The 26,219-nt window shown below is 37.2% G+C and overlaps 3 protein-coding genes and 1 long non-coding RNA gene across 5 annotated transcripts; 2 read left to right on the top strand and 2 right to left on the bottom strand.

Moving 5' to 3' along the window:
- Positions 1-4,447: 4,447 nt before the first annotated feature.
- LOC307168628 lies at positions 4,448-5,489 on the top strand. Its single transcript, XR_013822953.1, has 4 exons — positions 4,448-4,524; positions 4,623-4,671; positions 5,172-5,216; positions 5,284-5,489. It is a non-coding gene; the product is annotated as an uncharacterized lncRNA (long non-coding RNA).
- Positions 5,490-7,235: 1,746 nt separating this feature from the next.
- LOC307168703 (protein FAM177A1) lies at positions 7,236-10,628 on the bottom strand. Its single transcript, XM_079888873.1, has 5 exons — positions 10,494-10,628; positions 9,722-9,904; positions 9,395-9,461; positions 8,187-8,284; positions 7,236-8,100 (listed from the first exon to the last, which is right to left on the bottom strand). Exons 1-5 carry the CDS (start codon positions 10,560-10,562, stop codon positions 7,897-7,899), a joined length of 621 nt encoding a protein of 206 aa, XP_079744999.1. The 5' UTR covers positions 10,563-10,628; the 3' UTR covers positions 7,236-7,896.
- Positions 10,629-11,470: 842 nt separating this feature from the next.
- On the bottom strand, positions 11,471-21,751 carry LOC307168439 (uncharacterized protein). The gene is made up of 11 exons (XM_079888402.1): positions 21,572-21,751; positions 20,226-20,397; positions 17,604-19,019; positions 17,387-17,526; positions 15,603-15,807; positions 15,400-15,504; positions 15,112-15,305; positions 14,910-15,024; positions 13,340-13,963; positions 12,252-12,329; positions 11,471-12,002 (listed from the first exon to the last, which is right to left on the bottom strand). Exons 1-11 carry the CDS (start codon positions 21,584-21,586, stop codon positions 11,998-12,000), a joined length of 3,069 nt encoding a protein of 1,022 aa, XP_079744528.1. The 5' UTR covers positions 21,587-21,751; the 3' UTR covers positions 11,471-11,997.
- A 9-nt stretch (positions 21,752-21,760) lies between these two features.
- Positions 21,761-25,514, top strand: c20h2orf81 (chromosome 20 C2orf81 homolog). 2 transcript variants are annotated; one of them, XM_079888403.1, is made up of 3 exons: positions 21,761-21,794; positions 24,044-24,305; positions 25,260-25,514. In XM_079888403.1, exons 2-3 carry the CDS (start codon positions 24,057-24,059, stop codon positions 25,449-25,451), a joined length of 441 nt encoding a protein of 146 aa, XP_079744529.1. In that variant the 5' UTR covers positions 21,761-21,794; positions 24,044-24,056; the 3' UTR covers positions 25,452-25,514. The 2 variants fall into 2 exon arrangements, with proteins under 2 accessions (XP_079744529.1, XP_079744530.1); XM_079888404.1 differs by lacking the exon at positions 21,761-21,794 and adding an exon at positions 23,045-23,153.
- Positions 25,515-26,219: the final 705 nt, after the last annotated feature.

The following is a 26,219-nucleotide window of genomic DNA, read 5'->3' on the forward strand; positions in this document are numbered from 1 at the left end:
TGTTTGGAATTTGGCAGATTCATTTTCAGTTGCTTACAAAATGTCATAATTTGCCCACATTGCATTATATGTCCTTACGTTTCATGTGCAACAAAGTAAATCCCATTTTAGGTAAAACAGCACTTAACATTTTATCATGAAGTTAATTTGGTTAACATTTAATACATTATGTAACCTGAACTACCAATAGCTAAGTGAACATTCAACTAAATAATCCTTTAGCAATCAAATTGAAGGCCTTCATAAACATGCATGATCGGAATGAAATTTGGTCAGATTGTAAACTTGAAATAATCCATTCAATAGAATGCATGTAAATACTTTAATCCGACTGTTTTCTCAATTAGTCAAAAGTATCTTCGCGCACACACGCAATGTTATGGTACACATTTCATGACTTATGTATGTCCGTATGTTTATTTAAGTTTTATGAACTGGTCAGTGGAGGAGACTAAATAGCCTACTTACTAATAATTTGTAAAAAAACAAAAAAAAAACAAAAGAGTATAATCTGACATACATGTCCAGCTTTCTCTAATGTGTCAAAACCTTCCATTATGGTGGCTGCACATTTCAGTTTTGTTTGTAATACATGTAAATGTACATAAATATTTGATTTGGATGGCAAAGTTTAGGGTTCATATAAACATTACTTTAAGAATCTGTAGAAAATTTTGCATAACCAGCAATTTACTTGGTACAGATGGTAGCCTCTGTATCATAGAATAATGCTTAGTCATCTTGGATCATGTGTTCCTCACAAGACAATCATATCATAACCCTGATATTATTGAATTGCATTTAGAGTTTTACAACACAGTCATTCTTTGCAGAAATGAGTAGTGCCACACAAATGCATCATACTTTCATCAAAATTATCTGTGACGCCTCTTATAAAATAGCTTTCTATTTTGTGGTTGCTTGCAGGCTCCAAATATAGGTCACTCCAAAACGAATATGCCAATGCTTTTATCGCAGTCAGTTTATTATGTGACAAGCATAGACTATGAAATTAAATATTTCTCATTCTTTAACTTCTCAGCATACTACAATATTCCAGCAAAATAAAAACTTGAGGATTTGACATGTCAAAAGCGGTTTAAATGTTTGAAAGTGAAGAGTTTAAAACATATTTTTATTGTAACTTGTAGTAGTTGGTACTTGTAAAGAGTGAACCCAAATGTGAGCACCCTTAAAATCAACTATTTCCATAAGCAGTTGAGTCTTTGAGTTCTTTGTCTGTCTGGATGTCCCAGCAGTAGCAATATGGGACATTTTCATATGAAATTAAATATAATATCGCAGTTAAAATTTTTAAATTGAAATAAAACACATTCTAAAAAAAGATTAGATATTTTATCTGTTTTCTTTGAATGTCATGTGACAATGACATGCATTGTGGTTAATTATCTTTAAAATCTCAGGGGGTACTTTAAATAAATACTTCTAAAGGGTACGGCTGACAAAAATGTTTAGGAACCCCTGCCCAGGTCCCAGTGCGGATCCATTTGTGCGGGGGCCCGATTGTTCCCGACTCCAGCCGTACATTTTGCAGTTTATTCAACTAACTTTAGAGGCTCCCCCTGCGGGTAGAGCTCTGGTATTACAGCACTGGGTTTTTGAAAGCTAAACCATTTTGTTTTCTGATCACTCAACCGAATCACATGCATGCAGAATCAGATATTCAGTACAACAGCAGCTTTGCTTTTGTCATACTACGGCCCTGTCCTACATGGCACACTTCATATGGTCTTGTGGACTTACAATGGCTGCCACGTGCGCGTGTACGTTAAGTCCGTGAGACCGTAGGGTGTCCCATTTGTCATTTTAGGTCTCAGAAGGGTGCTCGCGAGCGGTCGCTTTGTGCCCTCGATGCGCACTTTTGTCGAGCCCGCACTGATGCGAGCTCCGCAGCAGACTTCTTCCCGACAGTCAAAGCGGCGTTACGTCACGAAAGTGCGGACTCAGAGGAAGACAGCTTAGGGTGCCATTTGGGACAGGGCCTACTTTGTGACATGAAGGCCAAGTACCCATACTTGTGCCCACTCGACCTGCTTAGACATCAGCCGCTAGAGCGCCTCTTGAGTTCTTTACACGCACAGCTCTTAATGGTCAACGTCTGTTACACTCACCCCCCAAACCTCACTCCCATCCGGGTCACGGCACCAGATATAATCAGTCCTACTTGACCCTCTCTGAACGGGATTAGAACTGGGGTCTCTGGAATGGGAGGTGGGCACGCTAAACACCACGCGCCTCTTGAGGCTAACATGCACAGCTTTTACTGGCCTGTAAGAGCCACACACTGCAAACCCTGGACACACACACCCGGAGCAGTGGGCAGCCATTCGCTGCGGTGCCCGGAGAGCAATTGGGGGATAGGTGCATTGCTCAAGGCATTGAGGGTGGAAGAGAGGGTGTTCATTCATTCCCCTACCTACATTTACCTATTGAGAATCGAACCTGCTACCTTTGGGTTACAGTCCGACTCTCTAACCATTAGGCCACAACTGCTGAAAGTCGACATGAACCGGAAGTTGTGATAGTCTGTTCTTGTTACGTATATCTGAGTAAAAACAGCTACAAGAAAAAATGGGCGGGACTTGATTTTGTCCATCAGGAATTAATTGGATGGTTTGGTTTTGGTATTGGTCGATCCGATATGATTGAGAGGTTTTCCCGCCCTCACACTAGTGAACACATCACAAGAGAAGAGAGTGATTTTGAATAAGTTTATGGGAAGGACACATTAATAAAAAAATAATAATAACAATGATGTGCACAGATAAATAATTTTAAATAAATATTGCAATATTTCATAAAAAATTAAAATGGTCCATTTTGATTTCATAGTGACTTTAAATATCTAGTGGGAGCATTCAGCACCATGGCAACATCCAGACAGTTGTTCGATATCATTGTGGGATCAGGACAATGATTTGAATTAAGGGAAGTTGTTCCGAATCATGCAGTGAAGCGAGTGATCTATTTTCAGCCTGGGAGTCTCTGTAGAGCTACATTCATGTCTATTTTTTTCCCTGGTAAAAAAAAAAAAAAAACCCAGACTCACCCACTTTTTCTGCAGCTGTCTGACGCAAAGCCACGGCGGAAAGGGTGAACAATCTCTGAAGTGTGCAGAGTCTAGACGGATGTACCATATAACACAGAATCCCCCTGCTAGTTTAGAAACAAATCTTTGTGAAGGGTACAATCACAGAGGACCAGAGATGTGGTGTGTGACCTATTTTTGGAAGTCACTGGCTGTGGTGTGATGCATTCAGGGGATTCAATACATGTATGTATAATGAAGCAAACCACATACTGAAACTCTGAGCTCTATTTAAATATTAAGCGATGGATGAGTGGTAGAAAGCAGTATTACAATTACTACACAAAGCTGTTAGCCCAGCACTGCCATGCCATCAAGTGTTGCTAAACACTATCATTAAAAGATTTGTGTAATCTGGGGTTTCCCACTGATTATAAAACATCGCCAATAACACGGCAAAATGAATGTTATCTACAATGAATATCGATCTTAATTTGTGTTTTTCAGGAAGAACTCATGCTTTAATTGTCAGTTACATCTGTGTCCCAATACATTTCTAAATAAATCAACCCCAAATAAAAATGGTCATCGTTTATTCAATGTCATGCCATTCCAAAACCTTATGACTTTTGTTCTTCATTTGAAGCACAAGAGAAAGTACTGGCTTATCTGTTTCATTAAATAAAAGTGAATGGGGATCTAGCTTCAAAATGTTTATAAAAATAACCATAAAAGTATGTATCCCATAACACATCAGTACTATATGTCATCTTCTGAAGCCATAATCTGTTTGTATGAGAAGCAGAGATGTTCAGTAGATGTTTAAATCTGCATATATCTCCATTCATGCATGATGATCAGAGCCAGTGTCTTGCAGTCTTTGTTTTGCATAACAGAATTGCCTAAAACTTTATATTACATCACCTGTGAAGCTGCTTTAAACATTAAAACAGAATGATTTGTAAGTGATGTCTGATCTTGTCTCTTTTTGAAACCAAACGGTTAACATCGCCATCCACTGGCTCTTTTGAGGAACACATTTAGACTAAAATGTAACTATATCCCAGTTTCAGCTGTTTAGGCTCACTAACTTTTTTCAGTTGAATTAAATATATGGTTTGCAGAAAAAGAAAGTTTCTTTGCCATTTCAAGTTGATTTCCTAATACTCTCGTCTCGTTGTTGAATGTCTTTCAGCCAGCAACAAAGAATCTGGTTGTCATGACAACAGATTGGCGCCTGCTGCCGCCATGATGTCACAGAACTAATATAAGCTAAAGGCTAATAAAGCATAGAGAAAACACATGCAGGAACAAACTAAAACTCCTTCTACAAAATGTAATAAGCTAGGATTCATAGTCAGACTATTGATGTTTGTTTATCGTGAATAAAGTGGTTTGGGGTTTCTTTCAAGTAATTCAGACTAATTTAGATTTCTAGTAATATTTAATGGCAATCAGATGATTTTCATTTTCAGGTAAGAAAAAGTACCTATTTCTGGGTTGTCAAGAAAACTTATAATTAACACTATTTATTTACATTTTTTATTGAAACAACAAACTGCAACATTTGAAGGAAGGTGGAAAGAGGCCTGAATCTTTCTTGGGCTCATTTTCATTTTCAGGTAAGAAAAAGTACATGTCTAGGTTGTTAATAGAATTCATAATTTACTTTATTTTATTATTATTATTTTTTTTACTTATTAATTAAAACAACAAACTGCAACATTTGAATGAAGGAGGAAAGAGGCCTGAATATTTCTTGGGCTGATTTTCATTTTCAGGTAAGAAAAATAATTCATAATTAACACTATTTTTGGGTTGAATCTTTCTTCAATTTCAGGCACAAATATAAGATACAGTAAATACAAATGATGTGAGGAATTGTGCAAATGCACTTTGATTATCATGTGATAAAATAGCAAGTGTCGTTTTAAACCTCATAAGACCAGGAATGAGGATGATTTTAAATTTCAGGTAAGAAAACAAACAAACAAACAAACAACAACAACAAAAATTCGCCAATTTTTTAGGTTATGCACTTAATTGGACTCATAACTAAGTTTTTTTGTTTTGTCTTTGCTATATTATATTAAAACAAACTTCAACCTGATGAACCTGAAAGGTGGAAAGAGCCCTGAATCTTTCTTGAAAGGATTTTCAATTTGAGGTAAAAACATTTACCTGTCTAATAGGTTTTACTCTTAACAGGATTAAGAGTCGTCCCCCCCATCTAGCAGGCTTGCGAGAAGAGAGTGTTTGGAACCGAAGGATCGTCTCTGGGACGAGAAGAGCAAACCGTTAGTTAGCATGGGGCCGCCTAAGTGTGGAAAATAGCATGGATTGTCGTGTGCGGACTGTACCGACCATCCCACCCGTGCCAGTATCTCCATCTGTGATCTATGATGTCCATTTAAGTATAAATATATATTTTGTAATATCTGGAACCAAGATATAAAAATAAAAATACATTAATTCAAAGTCATCCCTTCATTATTAGCCATTTTACTGCCATGTTATATGCATCATGTGCTTGCAAATTGAAAATGAGTTTTGTAAATATACTGTAAATAAACCTGATGGGGTATATAAGGCTAATTTGGATCATATCATAATGAATGTGTCTCTGTCTGAGCCTTACTCATATGAGCAGGGTTACACTGAGGACATGCTCAACTGGCCTTCAGTACCACACAGACATTGAGTCCTTTGTTGCCTAAGACAAAACAGTATCTATCAGCGGGGAGGACAGTAGAGCATAATCTACCCACACAACACATTCAGATCCATCCAACTTACAGGGTTCATGCTATGTTTAAGAGTACAGCACTTTACAATCATTGTTGCTATTGCTTGCTATCTAACTCTAGTCAGGTTATTAGACATTGTAATTATGTTTATGTAATTATTGGCGAGGCTAAAACTTGCTCGTAAATTACACCCGGTCATCTAACTATTAGCTTAACTGTTCTTTCATATACACAAAAAATGCTATATATGCATGATAAACACAATATTTGCAAAATAGCTCATCACTCATCTTCCCGCATATAGTCTCTAATTCGTTAAAAGTAATTTAAAGGTGCAGTAAGCAATTTCTGAGAAACACTGTTGATATTTGAAATCAACCCAAACAAACACACCCCTACCTTCATTGCTCTGCCCCCTAAACGCAATGCAAGAGTGGATGTCTCTTTATCATAGCAGAAGCGAAGCAAAATAATGCTTCATGAAAAATAAAGTGAGATGCCACATGAATGACAAGAACAAAAAATGAACATATAGTACACAAGAGTAAATACAAGCAAGTGTTTGTTGTTAGTCGCCAGCAGCTCACCAGCTCCAGACCAACAATGACACTCAAAACTGTCCTGTTATTAGAGCTAACATTACAAAAACAGCATATCTTCTTGGTCCTGTGAAAGAGCAAAACCAATGTTACTCACGTATGGAGCAGAAACAACGTCTGTTTTCAGGCCTTCCCGCTTAGGTCTCTCCAGCACTGGAAAGATTTTCTAATATTAACACGGGTCCTAAAGCTCTTTCCTGATCATAACCCTTCTTTGTCCAATGATATTCCTCTGACCTTTTCTCTTTTGTAATGTCTCTCAGCCATCCCACTTTCTACAGTCTTTCTTCAAATCTCCCTCTTGCTCACTCTCTCTCCTCCCCCATCATGAGTGGACATGCCCCCTGCTGCTGATTGGCTCACTCTATCCTCCTCCATCATGAGTGGACACGCCCCCTGCTGCTGATTGGCTCACTCTATCCTCCTCCATCATGAGTAGACATGCCCCCTGCTGCTGATTGTCTCACTCTATCCTCCTCCATCATGAGTGGACACGCCCCCTGCTGCTGATAGACTCACTCTATCCTCCTCCATCATGAGTGGACACGCCCCCTACTGCTGATTGGCTACAAGTGTGTTGTGCTGCTCGGTCCGATCCACTTTCAACAGTTTCTCAGAAATTGCTTACTGCGCCTTTAATGCAAAGAGCCTTGTCTAGCACTTAACGCATCGCCAAGAGTACAATACTACACACTTGTCTTTAAAAATAAAATTAAAACTTAACACGTGACTCCATATTAATTTTAAAATAACTATGTCAGTAGAAAACCCCTCAGTAGAAATCTTGGACCCTTTCCCCCCCGCTAGCGTGACATCAAAACATGAGACTCACGCAAGGGATCCACGACTTGATCTTTAATAAAGGTTCATTTTCGTAAATAGCTTTTTTCTCTTTTAATCACACTGGACGTTTTTAAGGATGGCATTCAAAATTCAAACACCTTGAAAACGTAACGATTAAAATCAAGTATTTTGCAAACTCTGTATGAACCCTGAACTAAACACTCGTATGAAACAATACTGTAGTATTTTATTCATGTTAAACACAAAATGGTAAAAAAAATGACATTTTCTCTTTAAAAAACAAACAGTGACATCACAAATATCAAGCATTAACAGTATATTAAATAAGTACTGAATATTCAGTGTGAGGTATGTGTCTCTGGATTGATGGAGGATAAGTCCATCAAATGCTTCATAACACTAATAATAATAAAACATACATACTGTACAGAGTCAATTAAAAAACACTTCAGTGTAATCATGTTAGCGGAGTGGCATTTCAGAACAAATTCATTTTTGGTCAGAGGCTGAAGAATCGGCTCATCTCCTCATTAGCACCATGATCAGTATCATATTGTTTCACTGGCCCAGGATCAGTGCATTAAGGCAGTTAAAGTCACAAGTTAACATGGACATCTATTACAGGGCCTGTTTATGTCCCTGTGGTAAGTGCTTTAAAGAATAGAGACTAGTGTTTATATGACTGTACTTGTGTTGGTTAAGTGCTAGTAACAAGTGCAGGGATGTGAACTGTGTTGGGCACTAAAGAAGTCTGACAGTCCAGCTCATTGGTCACCTGTACTTGAGTACTGTTGGTCTCGGGCTGGTTGGTCTTCGGGTCCTCATCTTCATCATTTAGCTGCTCTTCAAACAGGTGCTCTTCCTCTTCAGACAGCTGTGTATCTTCAGCTCTCTCCTCCTTCTGTTAAAAACAACAACACAAACATTACAATATGCAAATTCTGATACTAGCCTCTTACATGAAGTGAATATAAATGACTGCAGTACCTCCCTCTTTGACCTGCTGTATTCATCTATGGCATACTGGTATTTAGCTGAGGTGATGCCAAAAAGAGATGCCATTCGCTCACCCAGGTAGTCACAAGCTGTAAGATGGGAGATGGTTATAGAATAGGAATATTTACAAATGTTTGACACTAACTAAATGTGCCATAACAAATGTGTGAGATAACAAGCGCTTGAACATTCATACAGTGTCTCAATGTTCTGCCTTTACAAGATGCTACATTTTTAAAAGCTTAGTGCATCTCTTGAACAGTTAAAGAAAATCTTTAAGAAAAGCTTTACTAAACGTAAACTAGAAAGCAGCATACAAAAATAATCATGTTGAAGCTCGAACGTGTTTCGGTGTTTTGCATATTTGAATAAAACATCAAAACCGCCATGTCATAATCATTTAACATCATCCACAATGGCCCGAGGAAAATTTCATTGCTATTCCCACAGACACAAACATTAGGCCAGAAAACCCTTTTTAATCCCCAGGCATGATTACTTATGCACATTTCAGTCATTATGCCTGTACATAGAATATGAATATGATTTTTTTCCAAGTTTTAAGATTTGTTGTGATAGAGCTGATGTGATGTTAAAAAGGCCCTATTATGCCCTTTTACAAAAGTCTTGATTTTGTTTTTGGGCTCTCCTAGAATTAGCCTGGCTCCGCCCTCCAACGTACTTCCGCTCAATTTTCATTTTCCTTCAGTACTCCGTCTGGGTTTGCGGTATATTCTTGGGTTTTCTCCAGCCAATTTTTTGGCGGTCCAATCGGCGAACAGAGGGAGTGGCTGAGAACGACGACGTTGAGGTAGTGCGCTAGTTTGAGTTGTAGGGTTACGTCACGACCAAACGTTAGCGATTGGTTATTGGTAAACTTCAACAGAGTACCCGCCTTCAAGGAAGTTAATGCTTGTCAATGAAGAGTGGCCAGACTCTTTGTACAAATTAAATGTACGAGAATCTGGTAGGGCCAGGCTATACTAGAATAGGCTTTCATGCTTGAATGTTTAAAAACATTATTTTCCCACATATTTTACATTGTTGAGGCTGCTCTCTTCCCAGTCTGTCAGTAACGCTCTATTTAGTTCCTGTCTCAATGAAGCCCCTCCTTCTGCAAAGCGTAATGCGCTCTGATTGGTTGGCTGGACAGTGTGTTTTGATTGGTCAACCAATGAGCGTGTTTCAGTCAGACTTACCAGATATAGTGGATGTAGCTGCTCTCCACATTTGAAACCAGACATACGGACCCCAAGTCAGCTTAGACTTTTAAAAAAAAGAGATAAAAATACAGTTATATTTATGTACTGTCATACTCTTATTTTTCACCTCTGGATAGTGCACCCAAAAATGTGCTCATGTTGTCTCAAACCAACTTTCTACTGTGGAACACAACATATTTTCTGAAGAATGTTTTCTTTTGCATTTCACAGAAGTCATACGAGCTTTGAAGGACATGACGGTGAGTAAATGATGAACTATCCCTTTAAGGGCCATTCAGAGGATTTATTCAAACACACACATACTGTGTCTATGGAAGACAGAAGTTCTTTCTTTGCGTTCTGTCTTTTGTCCTCCTCCTCCTCATCCGTGCTGTATTCTTCCATGGTTTCCCCACTGGAGAAATGAATAATGCGGCGCGGGGTCTTCTCTTTTCTGTCTAGATCACCAAGCTCCACGCACTCGTATTCTTTCTCTTTTCCAGAGCTCTGTCCACAATCACACACACATCACAGATCATCAATATTAGGAATAAGTTGATTATGTACAATATGATGGGGTTTTAAACTGAAATGAGGGAAGAAAATTACCCTAATGCCATTACAAAAAGAAATGAACAATAGTAGTTTACAAAACACCACAGTATTGTTGTGTTTGTTGTATTTATTCTAATATCAAATTGAATGCACATGGGTCTGATTAAAAAAAGAGAGAGAAACAAATATGGTTTAGCTTCAAAACTTTCAGACATTCTCATTTCTTTATTAGACGACAGTTAATAGCTATAATACCATATCACTTTTTTTTTCTTCTAAATTTATATTTGTATTAATGTAGTAACTTTTGGTGGAAAAGACATACTGTATCATCTGACAGGTTTTAGTTTCTATGTAAATAAGCATAAGCACTAATCAGTTTAATATGCTTGTTTTATAGCTTTATAGTGACAGAAATGACCAGGACCGTGATTTAATTCCAGGCGCAATGGGAATGCTTCAATTAAAAAATAACCTACAATAAAACTGATACATGCAGTCATGTAACGTTAGGCATGATTTAAATTGGTCAATAATTTACCTTGTCATTGTCCATATCATGTGTCACAGTTATACTGACGCTGGAGAGATAAAGGGATATTTCTGCCATCGCTATTGTGTTGAAACTCCGCTTTCCAGTGCAGTAACACAACCTGTCCTGTCCTGAGCGGGCGGGTCCACCACTACATCACTCCTGACGTCACAGCGGTCCCAGGCCAGCTGGTCCCCGTGCGGAGACATTAATAATACATCATCACAACTGCGCCACCTACAGTTTTGGAGCGTAATTTATTTTAGCCTATATTTGTTTGTTTTATTAATAATAAACAACCATTATCATTGTTAAACACACCCACAATAAATTTAAGCAGCATACACTAAGAGAGAGAGAGAGAGAGAGAGAGAGAGAGAGAGAGAGAGAACATGAACATGTCGATTGTTACATGTACTATAGTAATAACTATAACTTATGCATAATTACAAGCAACTAACCCTATAACAAACCTAATCCTAACCCTATACTAAGTGCATGTAGTTAATTAATATTACTCAGAACTTAAATGTATAATTACAGTGTAACATAGACACTTTAAAATAAAGTGCAATGAAAAAACAAAGAATTAAATAATACATGTTAAAATATATAAAAGAAAATTATAGTAAATTAGATTAAATTTAAGGGGGTTATCAAATATACTATATTTGTAAGGTATAGTATATAAATATACTAAATATAGTTAAGGCATTGTTCTTTCAGCTTCTTTGAGGGTTAAAATAAAGTTTTCTTTAAATGCCACAAAACTTGGAGCAACTTAAACTAATCTACATTTGTGTAAATAAAATCAAAATGTTATTACCCCAAAACCGTAGGTATAACAAAAATATTACACAAAAAAATCAACCTCTATACTTTATTAAATTTGATATGTGCCGAGTTTACATCTAAAATATTGAACTGAGATAATACAATTCCTTTCTTGTTCGTGATGTTGCAAACGGTACTTAAAGACACAAAGTGTAAGCATTTGTAGTCATGAATGTTTAATCATATATAACACAAAATAAACATTCAATAACAAATCCAGATATGACATCCACATTGATATTGCTTTAAGTAAAACTAAAATAAATTCAACATTACAACTGAAATACTCTAACAATATATTTCAACTATATTAAACAGTCCTGCAGAAATATAAAAATAGTTTAGAATTTAAAATAATAATTGATTAGCGAAAAAAATGCTACATTATAATAATAATGAAAAAAACAAAACAAAAACAAAACATAAATAACATCCAGTATCCAGAAATCACAACGCAGTCTTTGAATGCAATTGTTAGCTTAGAGGTAAATTCAAAATTGTGTGATTTTTTTTTTTTTTAATAATAATCATAATAAAGGTTTCCCAGTCATTTGGTTTTAACCACAACTAACTCAGTCGTTAACATTCAATTCAAACTCATCTGCTTACTGAGAAGGTCGAGAAAAAGGATTTTACAATTGTTTCCAACTCCAATGGGTTGTTTGTGCTGAAGGCCCAGTCAAGCTTTAAGACAGAAAAGAACAATACAAACACATGAATATGATTATTCTTTAGATTCATAGATTCATACACGTGCTTTTAAGACATTTACAAAATGAACTCAAATCAAAACCAGTCTGTGTACCACTGCTGACAATCCAAAAAAACACTCTACTGACAGGTGTTTAATGTCACACAACATTAGGATAATCATTCAAATATCCCATATAGCCTGTAAAAGGCCTTTGCGATATTGACAATAAAAACACGTACCGCTGCTCAGGCCCATCAGAGATGGCAGGATTGAGTCCTCAATCACATTATCCGTGCTTCTGGATCCTCCTGGATTTTCTATTACAACACAAACAAATCTAAAGTTACAAGTATGTATTTATTTATCAGTGTCTTTCCACTACATTTCTGGGGCCGTATTCACAAAGCATTTGATCTTACCACTAGGAGTACTCCTAAATCGCACTAAAAGAATTTAGCTAGGAGTTTTCTCTTAAAAGTTATTCACAACGCCTTTCAGACCTACTCTTAGTAAAGAAAAATGACAACTCCCAAACTAAGAGTGAGTCTTCGTTGCTATGGATGACGTCATTACTCATGCACGAGCTTGACTGAAGTGACCACCTTGATTGGCTGATGATTGTAACGCGGGAATGATTCCAAACACCTCCCCTACGATGATGAGTGACAGGTCTGAGAATGCGTGCGCTACACAAGCAGTGCGAAGGACGGAAGATGATGAATAACTGAATAAATAGCCTAAATGAATAAAGAGTAAGGCAAAACAAATAGCCTAGTAGCCTAATGAAACATATGGATTGATGCAATATCTTTGCAACATTATTGAATTAATCTGTCACTATATGCCTCTGCCTACGTTTGCAAAGAGAAGAACATTTTAATTTGATTCACAATGAAACGTTACAATTAGTTTACATGCAATGAGTAGCCTAGTTTTGGTTGTTGTTGGTGGCGTTATTGCATCCCTAGTTATGCCTACAATGCAAAATTGTTCCCTCGCGATTGGAAGCTCCTGTAGCCGCCGCATACGCATTTCAAAACATCGCAACGTGAAATGCCACAAAAAGCGGTTTGTGAATAGGTCTTAGTGAGTTAGGAGTCCTCTCGACTTCTTTTAAGCTGTCCCAGACTTAGGTGCTACTTTTAGGGCTAAAATGCTTCGTGAATTACTCTTAGTCAAAAAAATTAGGAGTCCTAAAGTTAGGAGTGACACGCCCATTATTTTTAGGAGTTGCTCCAATTCGCCAGTTAGGAGCTACTTTTAGCCTTAAAATTATTTGCGAATACGGCCCCTGATGTTGTTTAATATCATATACATCCAAATTTACCCAACACAGCTTGTCCATACGCATCAGTCAGCAAGTTGGATCCAGAACTCTTTCTTAATCTGGTGCTCGCTTTGTTGGCCTTGTTTTCATTATAGTGGTGAACAATGTTCCTCATTAGAAACAGATGCGCTGATGTCAAAGACATGAAGTAGTTATTTTTCTTCATTTTGTCAAATAGTCGCTCTGCAACTTCACTATTCACTTTGCCGGCCAGCTGAGGCACGAGCGTGAGTTTCCTCAGAACATCTGTGCTGTCCTCTGAGTTGCGTTCATGAAGCACGTAATGATCAGATGAACCGGTCGCCGGGTGTCCGTGAGGATCTGTCATTTCCATTTTTTCACCCAGCCAAGGCAGGGACACTCTCAGCTGTCCACGTTTGGCAAGTTCTATGTGTGATTGAGTTGGCTCCACCAAGAGTCCTTCAAATGGAGAGATGGGAAGCTTTTCTGGGGCCCTTAGATTGGTGTGCGTAGCAAGACTCTGCGCAAAGTCATAAATCATGACATTCGGCATATGTTGCCATGATAACAGCAAATCGGCAAAGTCTCGAGGGCTCGCAGCTTGGAGATTGCATTTTAGACTGTAGACAATTCCACAGGGGCACATGATGACTCCCCAGCCTCCTAAAAAATGGACAGAAAAAAAGAAGAGAGAAATATGACTTTAGAAAGTAACATTTAATAATAAAGAGGGTTAGTGGCAAATTGAAAAAAGAAAAGGAAAAATCTTTTAAATATTTAAATCTATATCCTTTATTCATAATAATAATAATAATAATAATAATAATATTATATATATATATATAGGTTTTTTTTTACTTGTAAAATACACTACTTTTTTTTAAAGAAACTTGCATATTGAACTTAAACATTAATCAAAAGTGACAGCATAGACTATAGACTTTTATAATGTTAAAAAGTACGTTTCTTTCAATTCATCAAAGAATTCTGGAATGCATCGTGATCTCCACAAAAATATTAAGCAGCAACTGCTTTCAACATTGATGATTAAAATGTTTCTTGAGCATCAAATCATCATATTAGAATGATATCTAAAGGATCATGTGACACTGAAGACTGGAGTAATGGTGCTGAATATTCAGCTTTAATCACAGGAATAAATTACATTTTAAAATGTATTAAAATAGAAAATAGTTCTTAGAAATCGCAATATTTCACAATATTACCGTTTTTATTGCATTTATGATCTTTAAACAGTAGTGTATACTTTTCAAGGTAAAAGGTATTTTTACAAATGAATTACACAAATTTGTATTTTACAAATACAAATTAATTATTAATTCATAAATATTTTATGGGGAAGTATTTTTATCACCAACTTTGCTTCGTCTTTAAAATATAAAATTATTTTTGCTACAATAATGGAACTTGTTGACTTTGACACAAATAGGGTATGCAGGGATCCTCTCTATGATATCATTTCCTGTTGAATTTTTTTTTAAACATTAGAAGCAGTTTTTTTTGTCATTTTCATATATTGGCAATAATTCCACAATAACATACATTTACAGGAATGCAGTTAAAACAGTAGAGTAAACAGTAATCTCACCAGAGCAACATGTTTGCCTTGATTTCATTTCACCAGCCAATCTAAGAAGGACATCACCGCGAGATCCGGTGGAGTCCACACCACATTCGTTGCATAAACCTCTAACCACATCATCCTATCAAAGAATATTATTTAAAAAATGTTCATTTGAATTTATTCAATAAAAAAGCATTAAAAGGGTTGATCCACTCATAAAGCAAACCTTCTGTTTGAAAAGTTCTTCACTGAGACTATCCTCTGTAACTGTCATTTCTAAAACCTCTGACTTAGACTTTGAAGCACGAACTTTCTCAAACTCTGTGTTTAGCACAGTGTCTGACTGCCGTGTGTTCTTGCCTATCCAAGGAGCCCAAAAGTGATAATTTGGTGGAGCTGCAAATGGATTGTGTCCACCATCTAAAACAATAGGGAAAAAATAAAAAAAAATCATAAGATGCATTCTTTTCAATATTTCACAATATAGTGTAATAAGCACTGTATGTGTATGTACTTTCAACAAGTCCTCGACAGATCATCTCTTTGGATAGTGCCTCCCAGAACTTTTCCAGATTGACCTCCCCTTTAAAATTCTCTGGTGGTTCTTTAATGTCATTTTCTGAAAACATAACAGTATTTCACTATGACAAAAACCACATGTCCAAAAAAGTATCAAATAAACAAACTGGAAGATGAAGAACATTATCATTTTTCTACCTGATAAGTGAGAAGTGCTCGGTTTGTGTACACCCAAGATCACCACTGGCGGATGATCGCCGCAGGAGGGGCATGAATACTTGTATTCATGATCTGTGAGGGCTTCAAACTGTAAATATGCATGCAGCATTGTGTCTGGATTTGGAAACTCCACACCTGTCATGAGCTGTAAATATTCAACTGCTCTGCTCACTGAAGTATGTACCTAAGTAAAAATACAAAAAAAGAAGAAAGTTTCAAACACTTTCAACATTTGAATGTACAAAAATAGCATACCTAAACACATTCATGGATAAGTGGCATAGATATGAGAGTTCATGATAAAGAAAAAAATAATTTGTATCCCTAGTGAAAAATAAGGGATTTTTTTGCTTTTTCAAAGCGTCAGCTGCGTAGCTTTCAATGGAGAGTACAGAAATCTCTCAGGGGCCGTATTCACAAAGAATTTTAAGGCTAAAAGTAGCTCCTAACTGGCGAATTGGAGCAACTCCTAAAAATAATGGGCGTGTCACTCCTAACTTTAGGACTCCTAATTTTTTTGACTAAGAGTAATTCACGAAGCATTTTAGCCCTAAAAGTAGCACCTAAGTCTGGGACAGCTTAAAAGAAGTCGAGAGGACTCCTAACTCACTAAGACCTATTCACAAACCGCTTTTTGTGGCATTTCACGTTGTGATGTTTTGAAATGCGTATGCGGCGGCTACAGGAGCTTCCAATCGCGAGGGAACAATTTTGCATTGTAGGCATAACTAGGGATGCAATAACGCCACCAACAACAACCAAAACTAGGCTACTCATTGCATGTAAACTATTTGTAACGTTTCATTGTGAATCAAATTAAAATGTTCTTCTCTTTGCAAACGTAGGCAGAGGCATATAGTAGGCAGAGGCATATAGTGACAGATTAATTCAATAATGTTGCAAAGATATTGCATCAATCCATATGTTTCATTAGGCTACTAGGCTATTTGTTTTGCATTACTCTTTATTCATTTAGGCTATTTATTCAGTTATTCATCATCTTCCGTCCTTCGCACTACTTGTGTAGCGCACGCATTCTCAGACCTGTCACCTGTCACTCATCATCGTAGGGGAGGTGTTTGGAATCATTCGCACGTTACAATCATCAGCCAATCAAGGTGGTCACTTCAGTCAAGCTCGTGCATGAGTAATGACGTCATCCATAGCAACGAAGACTCACTCTTAGTTTGGGAGTTGTCATTTTTCTTTACTAAGAGTAGGTCTGAAAGGTGTTGTGAATAACTTGTAAGAGAAAACTCCTAGCTAAAATCTTTTAGTGCGATTTAGGAGTACTCCTAGTGGTAAGATAAAATGCTTTGTGAATACGGCCCCAGATTTCATCAAAAAGATCTTCATTCGTGTTCCGAAGACGAACAAAACTCATACAGGTGTGGAACAACATGAGGGAAAGTAATTAACGACAGAATTTTCATTTTTGGGTCAACTATCCCTTTAAGTTGCCCATTATTTCATTCATATATTAGCCACATGACTTTGAATTGGCCGGAAAAAAGTTTCAAATATTAACCAGTTTTTTTATATACTATTTGTTTTTTTTAAATAATAATAAAATATGATGCCAAACTACGTAATAATGTTTCATGTTTAAGAATTTCCTTCTCTTAATGAGTCTTTTATTATGATGATACAAGAACAGTTGTATCACCAAGACATTTATGACTATATTTTTGAAAGAATTAATAGATAGGACAAAAAAAAGAGCATCATATCACTGACTTTGATATAGTCAGACTGAAGATTACCTGTAGAAGGTTCCTGAAGGTTAAGCACAAAGGTATGTCAAGGATGATGTGATCATTGAAGTTATGGAGGCCGTCTTTCCACTCTTGGTAACGATAAAATATCCCACACTGCGGGCACTGCTTACAGTAGGTGGCAACATCTAGCAATTAAAACAAATATCACATTACAGGACAATGTAGCTGAATAGAGCACAAGCATAAGGACAATATAGCCTACCTTCAATAATGCACCAATTGGTCAGTATTTTGGCGGTCTGTGTAATTAGCATAGGTTCACTGAGAGGGACTTCGCCTGGACATCCCTGACATAATGTTTCATTCGGACAAAGGTTTCGTGGGTAATCCTTGCGTGCCGATGGTATGCGCATATCTTCTGGAAGAACAGCAGGAATCTTTTTGATCTGAAGAATGTAATTCACCATATACTCCAGTCCCAGACCTTTCGGGGGATACACATGAATGTCGTCTGTGACGCCTTCCTCTTCTGAATGAGGCGTGTTGTGTGGTGATCCATCAGTACTCAATAGCTCACGGTGCGTTTGAAATAGATGCCATTTGGCAACATACTTGTGCAGACATGAGCGTCGCACTTTAGTACAGGGACAGTGCCACGTGTTCATTTGAGTGTTATAAACAACCATGACACGGCCCAAGCGACTATAGGAGGACACGCTGGGCTCAAAAACCGAAATAAACATTTTTGTCGTTGACACACCAATCGAGGTGTGAACGGAAAGTGGTACGTGGCTACTATTGGCGAGCTGTTGCAGAACAAGGCATTCTTTTTTCTTTTTCTCGCTGAACAATTTTCCTCTCACTATCGCCGTTAAAACTTCTTCCTTGAGCGAGACTGGTTCAGCCGAAGACTTGCAAAAGCTCGCTGCACTGATATGCACGCACTGGTACGATGTGATACCACTCCTCTGTGCGATATCTATGTTAACCTGGCACTCTTTCGATTCGCAGAAAATTCTGTGGTTTTCTCCCATTGTCTTGTATTGTACGTGAAGCGGGACGCTATGGCCTTTTACAATTTTAAGAACTGTAAATATCCCGTTTGTCTCGTCTATACACTCGCTTGTAAGCTGGAATGTGTCACCAATGTCCAGATCTGACTGATCGGAGTGTTTCCGTTCAATATGTTTTTGTAGATTGGTTTTATTGATGAGGATACTGCACATTGGGCATCTTTTTTTAATAACAGGCCGCACACGAATCTTGCATGTACTGGTGGGTGACGATCCATCTTTGATCCCCAAAGCAGTCATGTCTACAGTGGTGGCTGAGGGTCCATCTTTGATCCCTAAAGCAGTACCGTCTGTACTGGTGGTTGAGGGTCCATCTTTGATCCCTAAAACAGTAACGTCTGTACTGGTGGTTGACAGTGTGTACATGAATGCAGGAACGGTCCCTGTTGTATTGATGATTGACTGTGTGTTTATGATTGATGGAGCGGTTACTGCCGAACTGGTGCTTGACACCATTTTTGTGGCTGATTCTGAATGTAGCTTATGTTTACAGACTAGTAAATGGTTTTTAAAATCAGGTTTCCTTATAATTGTTGTTGAACAGTATATACAGTGGAAATGTAGGGATGGTCTACAGCCCAGTCCACACCTGTGAAAATTGAAGTCTAAAAAAAGAAAGAAGATATATGTATATTAGTAAAATATAGAGATACAATATATTTATGCTACATGTATACACTGATGAGCAAAACCATTATGACCAGTTACAGGTGAAGCGAATATGATCATCTCCTAACAAGGCCACATACTAAGGTCTGGGTAGAATAGATAGTAAGCAAACAATCAGTTCTAATAATCAATGTGTTGGATGCAGTTGACTTTGACAATTGGCAAATCCAAATTCAAAATATCTCTGAAACGGCAAGGCTTGTGGGTTGATCCCAGTCAGCAGTGGTAAGAATTTATCAACAGGGGTCCGAGGAGGGACAAACCACAAACCAGCAACATGGTGTTGGGTGCCCAAGGCCCATCGATGAACGATGGCAACGAATGCTATTCCGTCTGGTCCAAGCCAACAGAAGGTCTACTGAGGCACAAGTCGCACACAATTTTAATGATGTTTTAGGTGGAATGTGTCACAACACACAGTAACTCACACTTTGCTGTGTATGGAGCTGTGACCAATCAGAGTGCCTATGTTGACCCCTGTCCACCGTTGAAAGCGCCTACAATGGGCATGCGAGCGTTGGATCTGGACCTTGGAGCAGTGGAAGAATGTCGCCTTGTATGAGGAGTCTCGTTTTCTTTTATATCACATGGACGGTCATGTGCACCGTTTAACTGGGGAAATTATGGCACCAAGATGTACTGTGGGATGATGACAAGCCGGTGGAGGGAGTGTGATGCTCTGGGCAATGTTCTGCTGGGAAACCCTGGGTCCGGCCATTCATGTGGACGTATATTTGACAAGCGCCACATACCTAAACATTGTTGCAGACCAGGCACAGCCCTTCATGACACTGGTGTTCCCTGGTGGAAGTGGCCTCTTTCAGCAGGATAATACACCCTGACACACTGTTAAGGAATGGTTTAAGGAACATGATGAAGAGTTCAAGGTGCTGACCTGGCCTCCAAATTCCCCAGATCACAATCCAATCAAGCATCTGTGGGATGTGCTGGACCAACAAGTTTGACCCATGCAACCTACAGGACTTGAAGAATCTGCTACTAATGCCTTGGTGCCAGATTTAGCAGTACATGGAGGACAAACAGCATATTAGAGAGGTAGTCATAATGTTTTGGCTCATCTGTGTATACACATACTACACACAATATACAATATATGTACACTATACGCTATATACTTATACCTCCATGGACAACTGCTTTTTTAGAGTGGATTTTAAGATGTAATTTGAGTTTGTCCAGTCTGCTGGGCTTAAACACACTGGCCATACAAAAGGGACAATGAAAATTGTTGCAGCATTTTGTGCATCTCTGCAACTGAGGGAATGTTTGACCTTTCTGAATTGAAATATGTCTCTGCAAAGGAAAGAAAAAACAAAACACAGTTAAGAAGACTACATAATTATTTAACCAGACACTGCATAGAGTGCGAAATAAATGGATTATTCACCCAAAAATGAAAAATTTGTCTATTTACTTGGCAATAGACATTCCAAACCCTTTCATTCATTTTCGAAACACAAATGAAGATATTTTTGATGCGATTTCGGTTCCATCATTGAAACCACATTTTTTACACTTAAAAAAAAGACATTGTAAAAGTAATCCATGTGAATTGAATATCAAGAGAAACAATCTCTTTATATGATGATGAACAGATTTAACTGTGGCAGTTATTCATAAACATTGATCAACTCACATATATGCAAGAACTTCATTGGTTCATGAGGAAGTTAAAACATGCTTCTGACATATGCCACAACAAACCTCATTGGTTCTTGAGCACATGCATATTTGATGTGCTCCTCAACACACATGGTCTATGTATGTGTGTTGATCAATATCTTAAATTAATCTGTTCATCATATAAAGCGACTTTTACAATCTCTTTATGAACTTTTTGAAGCATCAAAGTTTTGGAGGAATGAACTTTGCATGGAGGAACAAAAAACTCTCAGGTTTCATTAGACATCTTAATTTGAGTTTCAAAGAACGAACGAACAAACGAACGAATAACGTTATGTTTGGAATGACATGAGGGTGAGTAAATCATGACACCATTTTTGGGTGAACTGACCCTCTGCTACACCGGACATAGGTATAGACTCAGGAAAATAAGATTCAAAATTCACCGTTTTATTTATTTCATTTGCAGAACTTTATACACACACACACACAGAGAGAGAGAGAGAGAGAGAGAGAGAGAGAGAGAGAGAGAGAGAGAGAGAGAGAGAGAGAGAGAGAGATCCGTGCATTTGCATAGAAAGCGATAGGGAGAACGCAGAACGCAATTCGGAATCAAGAAGCTTTGGAGAATACATTTTACTTCAGGAATTGCGTTTGTAACGATACAAGTAAAATGTAACCAAGAAGAATTTACTTCCGTAGTTTTGCACTAGTCGCGTTCACATCAACATGGCACTGCAGACTCCAGACCGCCTTTTTAAGCGGAAGCCGAGCGTGCACCAAAAGTGCTATTGTTAAGCGATCATGTTAAAACAAATAAAACATTACAAAAACACCAACTTACCGTGCACCCCTCCATAATTATGTGCTAATAGCTCTGTTGTAAAACTCTGTCCGGAGACCGCTGGCCTAGTACTGCTGTTCTGAAATTGCTGTGACATATGGCTGCAGTATCTCGTCGTTTCCGGTGTCGTCATCGTCAGAGGCGCTGGCCTGGCTGCTTGGCAACCAGGATCAACAAGAGATAGGCAACTAGAATCAACAAGAGATAGGCTAACGTTATACAGGTAAGGTTTTAAATGTGACATAGTATGTCTTCTTTAATGTGTCGAGTGCTTAATGATGAAAATGTTTGAAAAATGTTCGTCATTAACTGAATTGTATAACTTTAGACGTGTCCCTTGTGAAAAAGAAGTGTGCTTAATTGTATTGAATGTGCACTTGCAGTGTAACGTTACTTATAAATACAACAAAATATATATATATATATATATATATATATATATATATATATATATATATATATATATATATTCATTTTTAAAAACTGTACTTGCAGATAATATATTGTCAATGAAATAAAATGTGTACTTAAAGAGAGTACACTTTCATTACTGTTTCTTATTTTAAATACACTTTTAAAAAGTGCACTGTTTTTCATTCAAGCAGGCCTAACGTTAACTTACATGCAAAATCATTGTTTTTAATAATCTTTTGTCATGCTTATTTTGATGTTGACTAACATAGGCTAACGTTACTTAAGCACATGCAAATGACTTAATTATAATTTTAACTGTAGTGTGTTTATTTGATATTAAATGTACTAAATTGCAACTTCATTATTACAAATGTGTAGGCTAATTACACATTTAAATACATGACAATTAAATTTGAATAGAAAGTATAAGGGAGGTGTGCATTCACTGATCAATCTAGTCATATATATCAGTGTGTGCATTAACATTTTTTAATTCATGACAGAGGCAATGAACAGAACCCAAAGCAGTTTTAACACACACCTTCCAGCCAATTAGAATCAAGTATTCAGACAGACCATGGTATAAATTAAAGTATATTTTATTAAGTACATGCGGCAGTAGGCCTACATTTAACCATATTTCAAAGACAATAGAAGTAATTGAAATGTTCTTAAGTCAAAAAGCAAGTTCAACTAATGGCATTTAATTTAAACAAATGTATTAAATATAAAATTTACTTAATTTATTTTCATGTTATCGTAAATATGCAATGAAGTGTCTTAAAATATTAAATTGAGTTCACTTACGTATATATTTTCGAAAGTATTATTTCTGTAATAAGTAGGCTACTCTTTTTAAAAATAAGTTAAAGTGTAAAATTCTAAATTGTTTTTCATGGTGGTGGGGATCGCATGTCTGAGTAGGCACTACCTTTGAATTTACTTTGCGACTGTAAAAAAAAAAAAGAAGTATGTTTTATCATACAGTATATGAAAATGGGTACTATGAATTAAATCTGGGTGTAGGCTACTACATCTGCACATGTTTTTACTGTCACGTGACCTACCGGCATCAGTTGTGTTGCTTTACCGCCAAATCCCCTCCTGTGGCCTCATGGGATAGGAAAGTATCCATTGAATGCACACCTCATAATCTCTACAGAAAGTAGTAAGTCATTTAGGTACTTTTCGCCTACTGTTTTTCGAATACTATGTATTCGGACACACTACTCTTTTGGCGTAGGCTACTGTTTTTGCATACTTTATAGTAGGGAAGTATTCAATATTGGACGTAGAGTTGGTAAAAGCAGCATACAAGGAGTTGGTAAAGATAGCATACTAGCATACTATTTCACCCATGTAATATATAATAGTAGTAAGAGTAGTATACTAGTATTCAGTTCTGAATTCAGACACTCTAGCCTCACTAATAGGAAAAAAAAAAATATATATATATATATATTTTACGTTTATTTATTTATTTATTTTAAATAAATGTAATTTTATAATTTTATTTTGTCTCAAAACTTTATAGTTTTGAGATTTTTACTGAAATTTACCCATTGTCATGTACTGCTCAGAGACACTAAGGTTGAGGATCTAAATGCAGTATTTATTGAAAGGGCAATCCACAATCAAAGTCCAACAGGCACAGGTCAAAACACAGGCAAACAATCCCAACATATACTAGGGCAGGAACACAAGGGTCAAAACCAGGGAACAGATAATCAATGGCACGTTTAGAAATGCAGTATAGACACATATATTACTTTGCAAAGAATGGAGTTAACAGGGTTCATATAGGCGGTGCTTAACAAGGTAATGAGTAACAGCAGTAAGCAATCAGGCATGAGTCCAGGAGGTGAGTTCTGGGAAATGTAGTTAGATTGTGAGGGAATGACAATAGTCTGTGATGGAGAGCCCCCTGGTGGCTCTTAAGGGCACTCCAGCTGGTGATCATGACAACCATTTTGGCAACTCCATGTGACAAAATACTGCATTTTTGTTGTCCTGTTTTTCTCCTTCTGCCCCCAGTTATTTTTAATTAATTTTTACCAGAGAAGTGAAGACCATGCGTCGCTCAGCTGCCAAATCTCGGGTCGATAAAAGCCACACAGATTCTGGCTCAGTTAATGCTCCTGCTCCTCCACACTCGGGCCAGCCCGTCGAGACCGTGGACATTGTGCCGGGCCTCCTAACCGAGTCCACCTGGACCAGCATGCTCACCAAGGAGGAGGGGGAGGAGGTGGTGGTGGACATCATAGCGGAACTAATGGACAGACTGAAGGACCGATGTTGTCAGGTGTATTTAAAAAGACAGGTGAGCTGAAACTTCATGGAATTATTGTTAATATGTCTATAGGATTTGCTTTGCAAACATTCATTTCATATACTTGTATGCTATAGTTTTGGGATAGGTTATGCCATGTTAAACATAAGTTATAGAGTGTACAATATGTGATCATTCAGTCAAGTATTTCAGTTTTAGTATCAATGAGATACTATTACAGTTTTTATTAATATTTTAAATTGTTTTTTATATATATATTTTTAATTGCATGTTTTATCATTTTATTATTATTATTATTATTTTAAATATGTATAGGCTTGTTTTTATTTTAGTTTTAGTTATTTTAGTACATCAAGTTAAACCAAATAAAAGACAAATTTTGTCTTGGCAAGCTAAAATGAAATCAGTTAACTTTTTTTAGTTTTTTAAAATGATATATTTTTTTTAATTTAGTTGTTTTTTTTTACTATAACAACCCTGCAATAGACCAGGGAAGCACCATATTTAATTTTTTTCCCAGGAATGAAAACAAGGCTAAATCAAGGAACTGTTGTAAGAGTTTTGTCTTATATATTCCTACTCTATACATTTATTTACTGCGTTTGGATTTTGTTTTGCATTGACTTGTGTTGACTTACAAAAACTGACGTTACAAAAACCGTTACTGTTTAAAACATGTTTTATTAAAAAAAGGAATGAAAACGACGCTGTGAGGAATAAAACATATTTCTTTCAATAAACATAATTCCATAAAACAGCTTTGAAAGCTGTGAGTTTTGAAACTTACATGTGATCTAGGTCCTTTATACAGTGCATGCCATTTTAAAGAAAATCTGTTCCTCACATCCTCGTTTTCATCTGCGTGAAGTTCAATATGTCACCTACCCTGATTAAAGTCTGTATGCTTACTGTATATGAATAGCTTACTTGCAATGAAAAAGTTTATGATGCATTCATCTTATACACAAACTTCCTACCCTCCAGTTGATACCCTTCTCGGTTTGGTGGGCACGAAATAACCTGGTTGAGACGATAGAATGTCTTCTCCTGATGAGAGATGAGGGGGATGATCCAGAACATGAACCCTTTTGGCAAGAGGACCCAGAACCTCAGCCTTGTGCTATTGATGCTTGGGCTGAGGGATGTGTGCCTGTGTTGCATTCTGCTCAGCAATAGCACACTGCTTTACTGCACGTAAGACAAGGTGGGGTGTGGGCTTTTCAGGGGTTGGGGCAGCCTGAATTGAAAACACTGGTGGACATCTTACTCAAAATCCTACTCACAAATTGCCCTTTGTAAACCTAGACATAAAATATTTATATGTATAATAATATGCAATAATTAATAATTTTTAATGTCTCTTGTGCTCTCTCTATTTGATCTAAAATACATTAAAAACAGTAATATTGTGAAATATTTTTTATATTTTAATATGTTCATGTGACATTAAAGACTGAAGTAATGATGCTGACATTTTTTTTACTGTATTTTTGATCAAATGAATCCAGCCTTTGTGACCATACATAAAAACAAAATCTTCATGATTCCAAACTTTTGACTATATGGGAGTGAGAGCGTAATTAAAAGAACTTAAAAAGGTTCTAGTATTAGATACTGACTGTACATAATGTCTTAACAGAACTACGCCACCTTCAACCTGCTATGGCTCAAGATGGCACTAATGATGTTCGACTCCGCCAGTCAGAGATCACTAAAATGAATGTTAAAGAGGTGTGTGAACTCGCAAGTACGATGTCAGGCACTGTAATTTGCTCTGGCCCCCTTCCTGTTCGCAGGAGTGATGAGATACTTAGTAGATTGTCCTCACTTAATGGCTGGCTGTCTAAGTGGTGTCCGCAAAATAATATAGAATTCATAGACAATTGGAAAAGTTTTTGGGGCAGACCTGACCTGTTGAAAAGAGATGGCATTCATGCCTCCTGG

Source organism: Squalius cephalus, assembly GCF_949319135.1.
Source record: "Squalius cephalus genome assembly, chromosome: 12".
Taxonomy (NCBI): domain Eukaryota; kingdom Metazoa; phylum Chordata; class Actinopteri; order Cypriniformes; family Leuciscidae; genus Squalius; species Squalius cephalus.

Excerpts from the sequence above, each read along its gene's own strand:
- c20h2orf81 (XM_079888403.1), top strand. The coding sequence starts at position 24,057 with ATGCGTCGCTCAGCTGCCAAATCTCGGGTCGATAAAAGCCACACAGAT. Across the intron at positions 24,306-25,259 it reads AGGTGTATTTAAAAAGACAG|TTGATACCCTTCTCGGTTTG; the intron begins GTGAGCTGAAAC and ends CCTACCCTCCAG.
- LOC307168703 (XM_079888873.1), bottom strand. The coding sequence starts at position 10,562 with ATGGCAGAAATATCCCTTTATCTCTCCAGCGTCAGTATAACTGTGACA. Across the intron at positions 9,905-10,493 it reads ATGATATGGACAATGACAAG|AGCTCTGGAAAAGAGAAAGA; the intron begins GTAAATTATTGA and ends GATTGTGGACAG. Across the intron at positions 8,285-9,394 it reads AGCTACATCCACTATATCTG|CTTGTGACTACCTGGGTGAG; the intron begins GTAAGTCTGACT and ends CCCATCTTACAG.
- LOC307168439 (XM_079888402.1), bottom strand. Across the intron at positions 15,808-17,386 it reads CCTTCAGGAACCTTCTACAG|GTACATACTTCAGTGAGCAG; the intron begins GTAATCTTCAGT and ends ATTTTTACTTAG. Across the intron at positions 13,964-14,909 it reads AAGGCAAACATGTTGCTCTG|GAGGCTGGGGAGTCATCATG; the intron begins GTGAGATTACTG and ends TCCATTTTTTAG.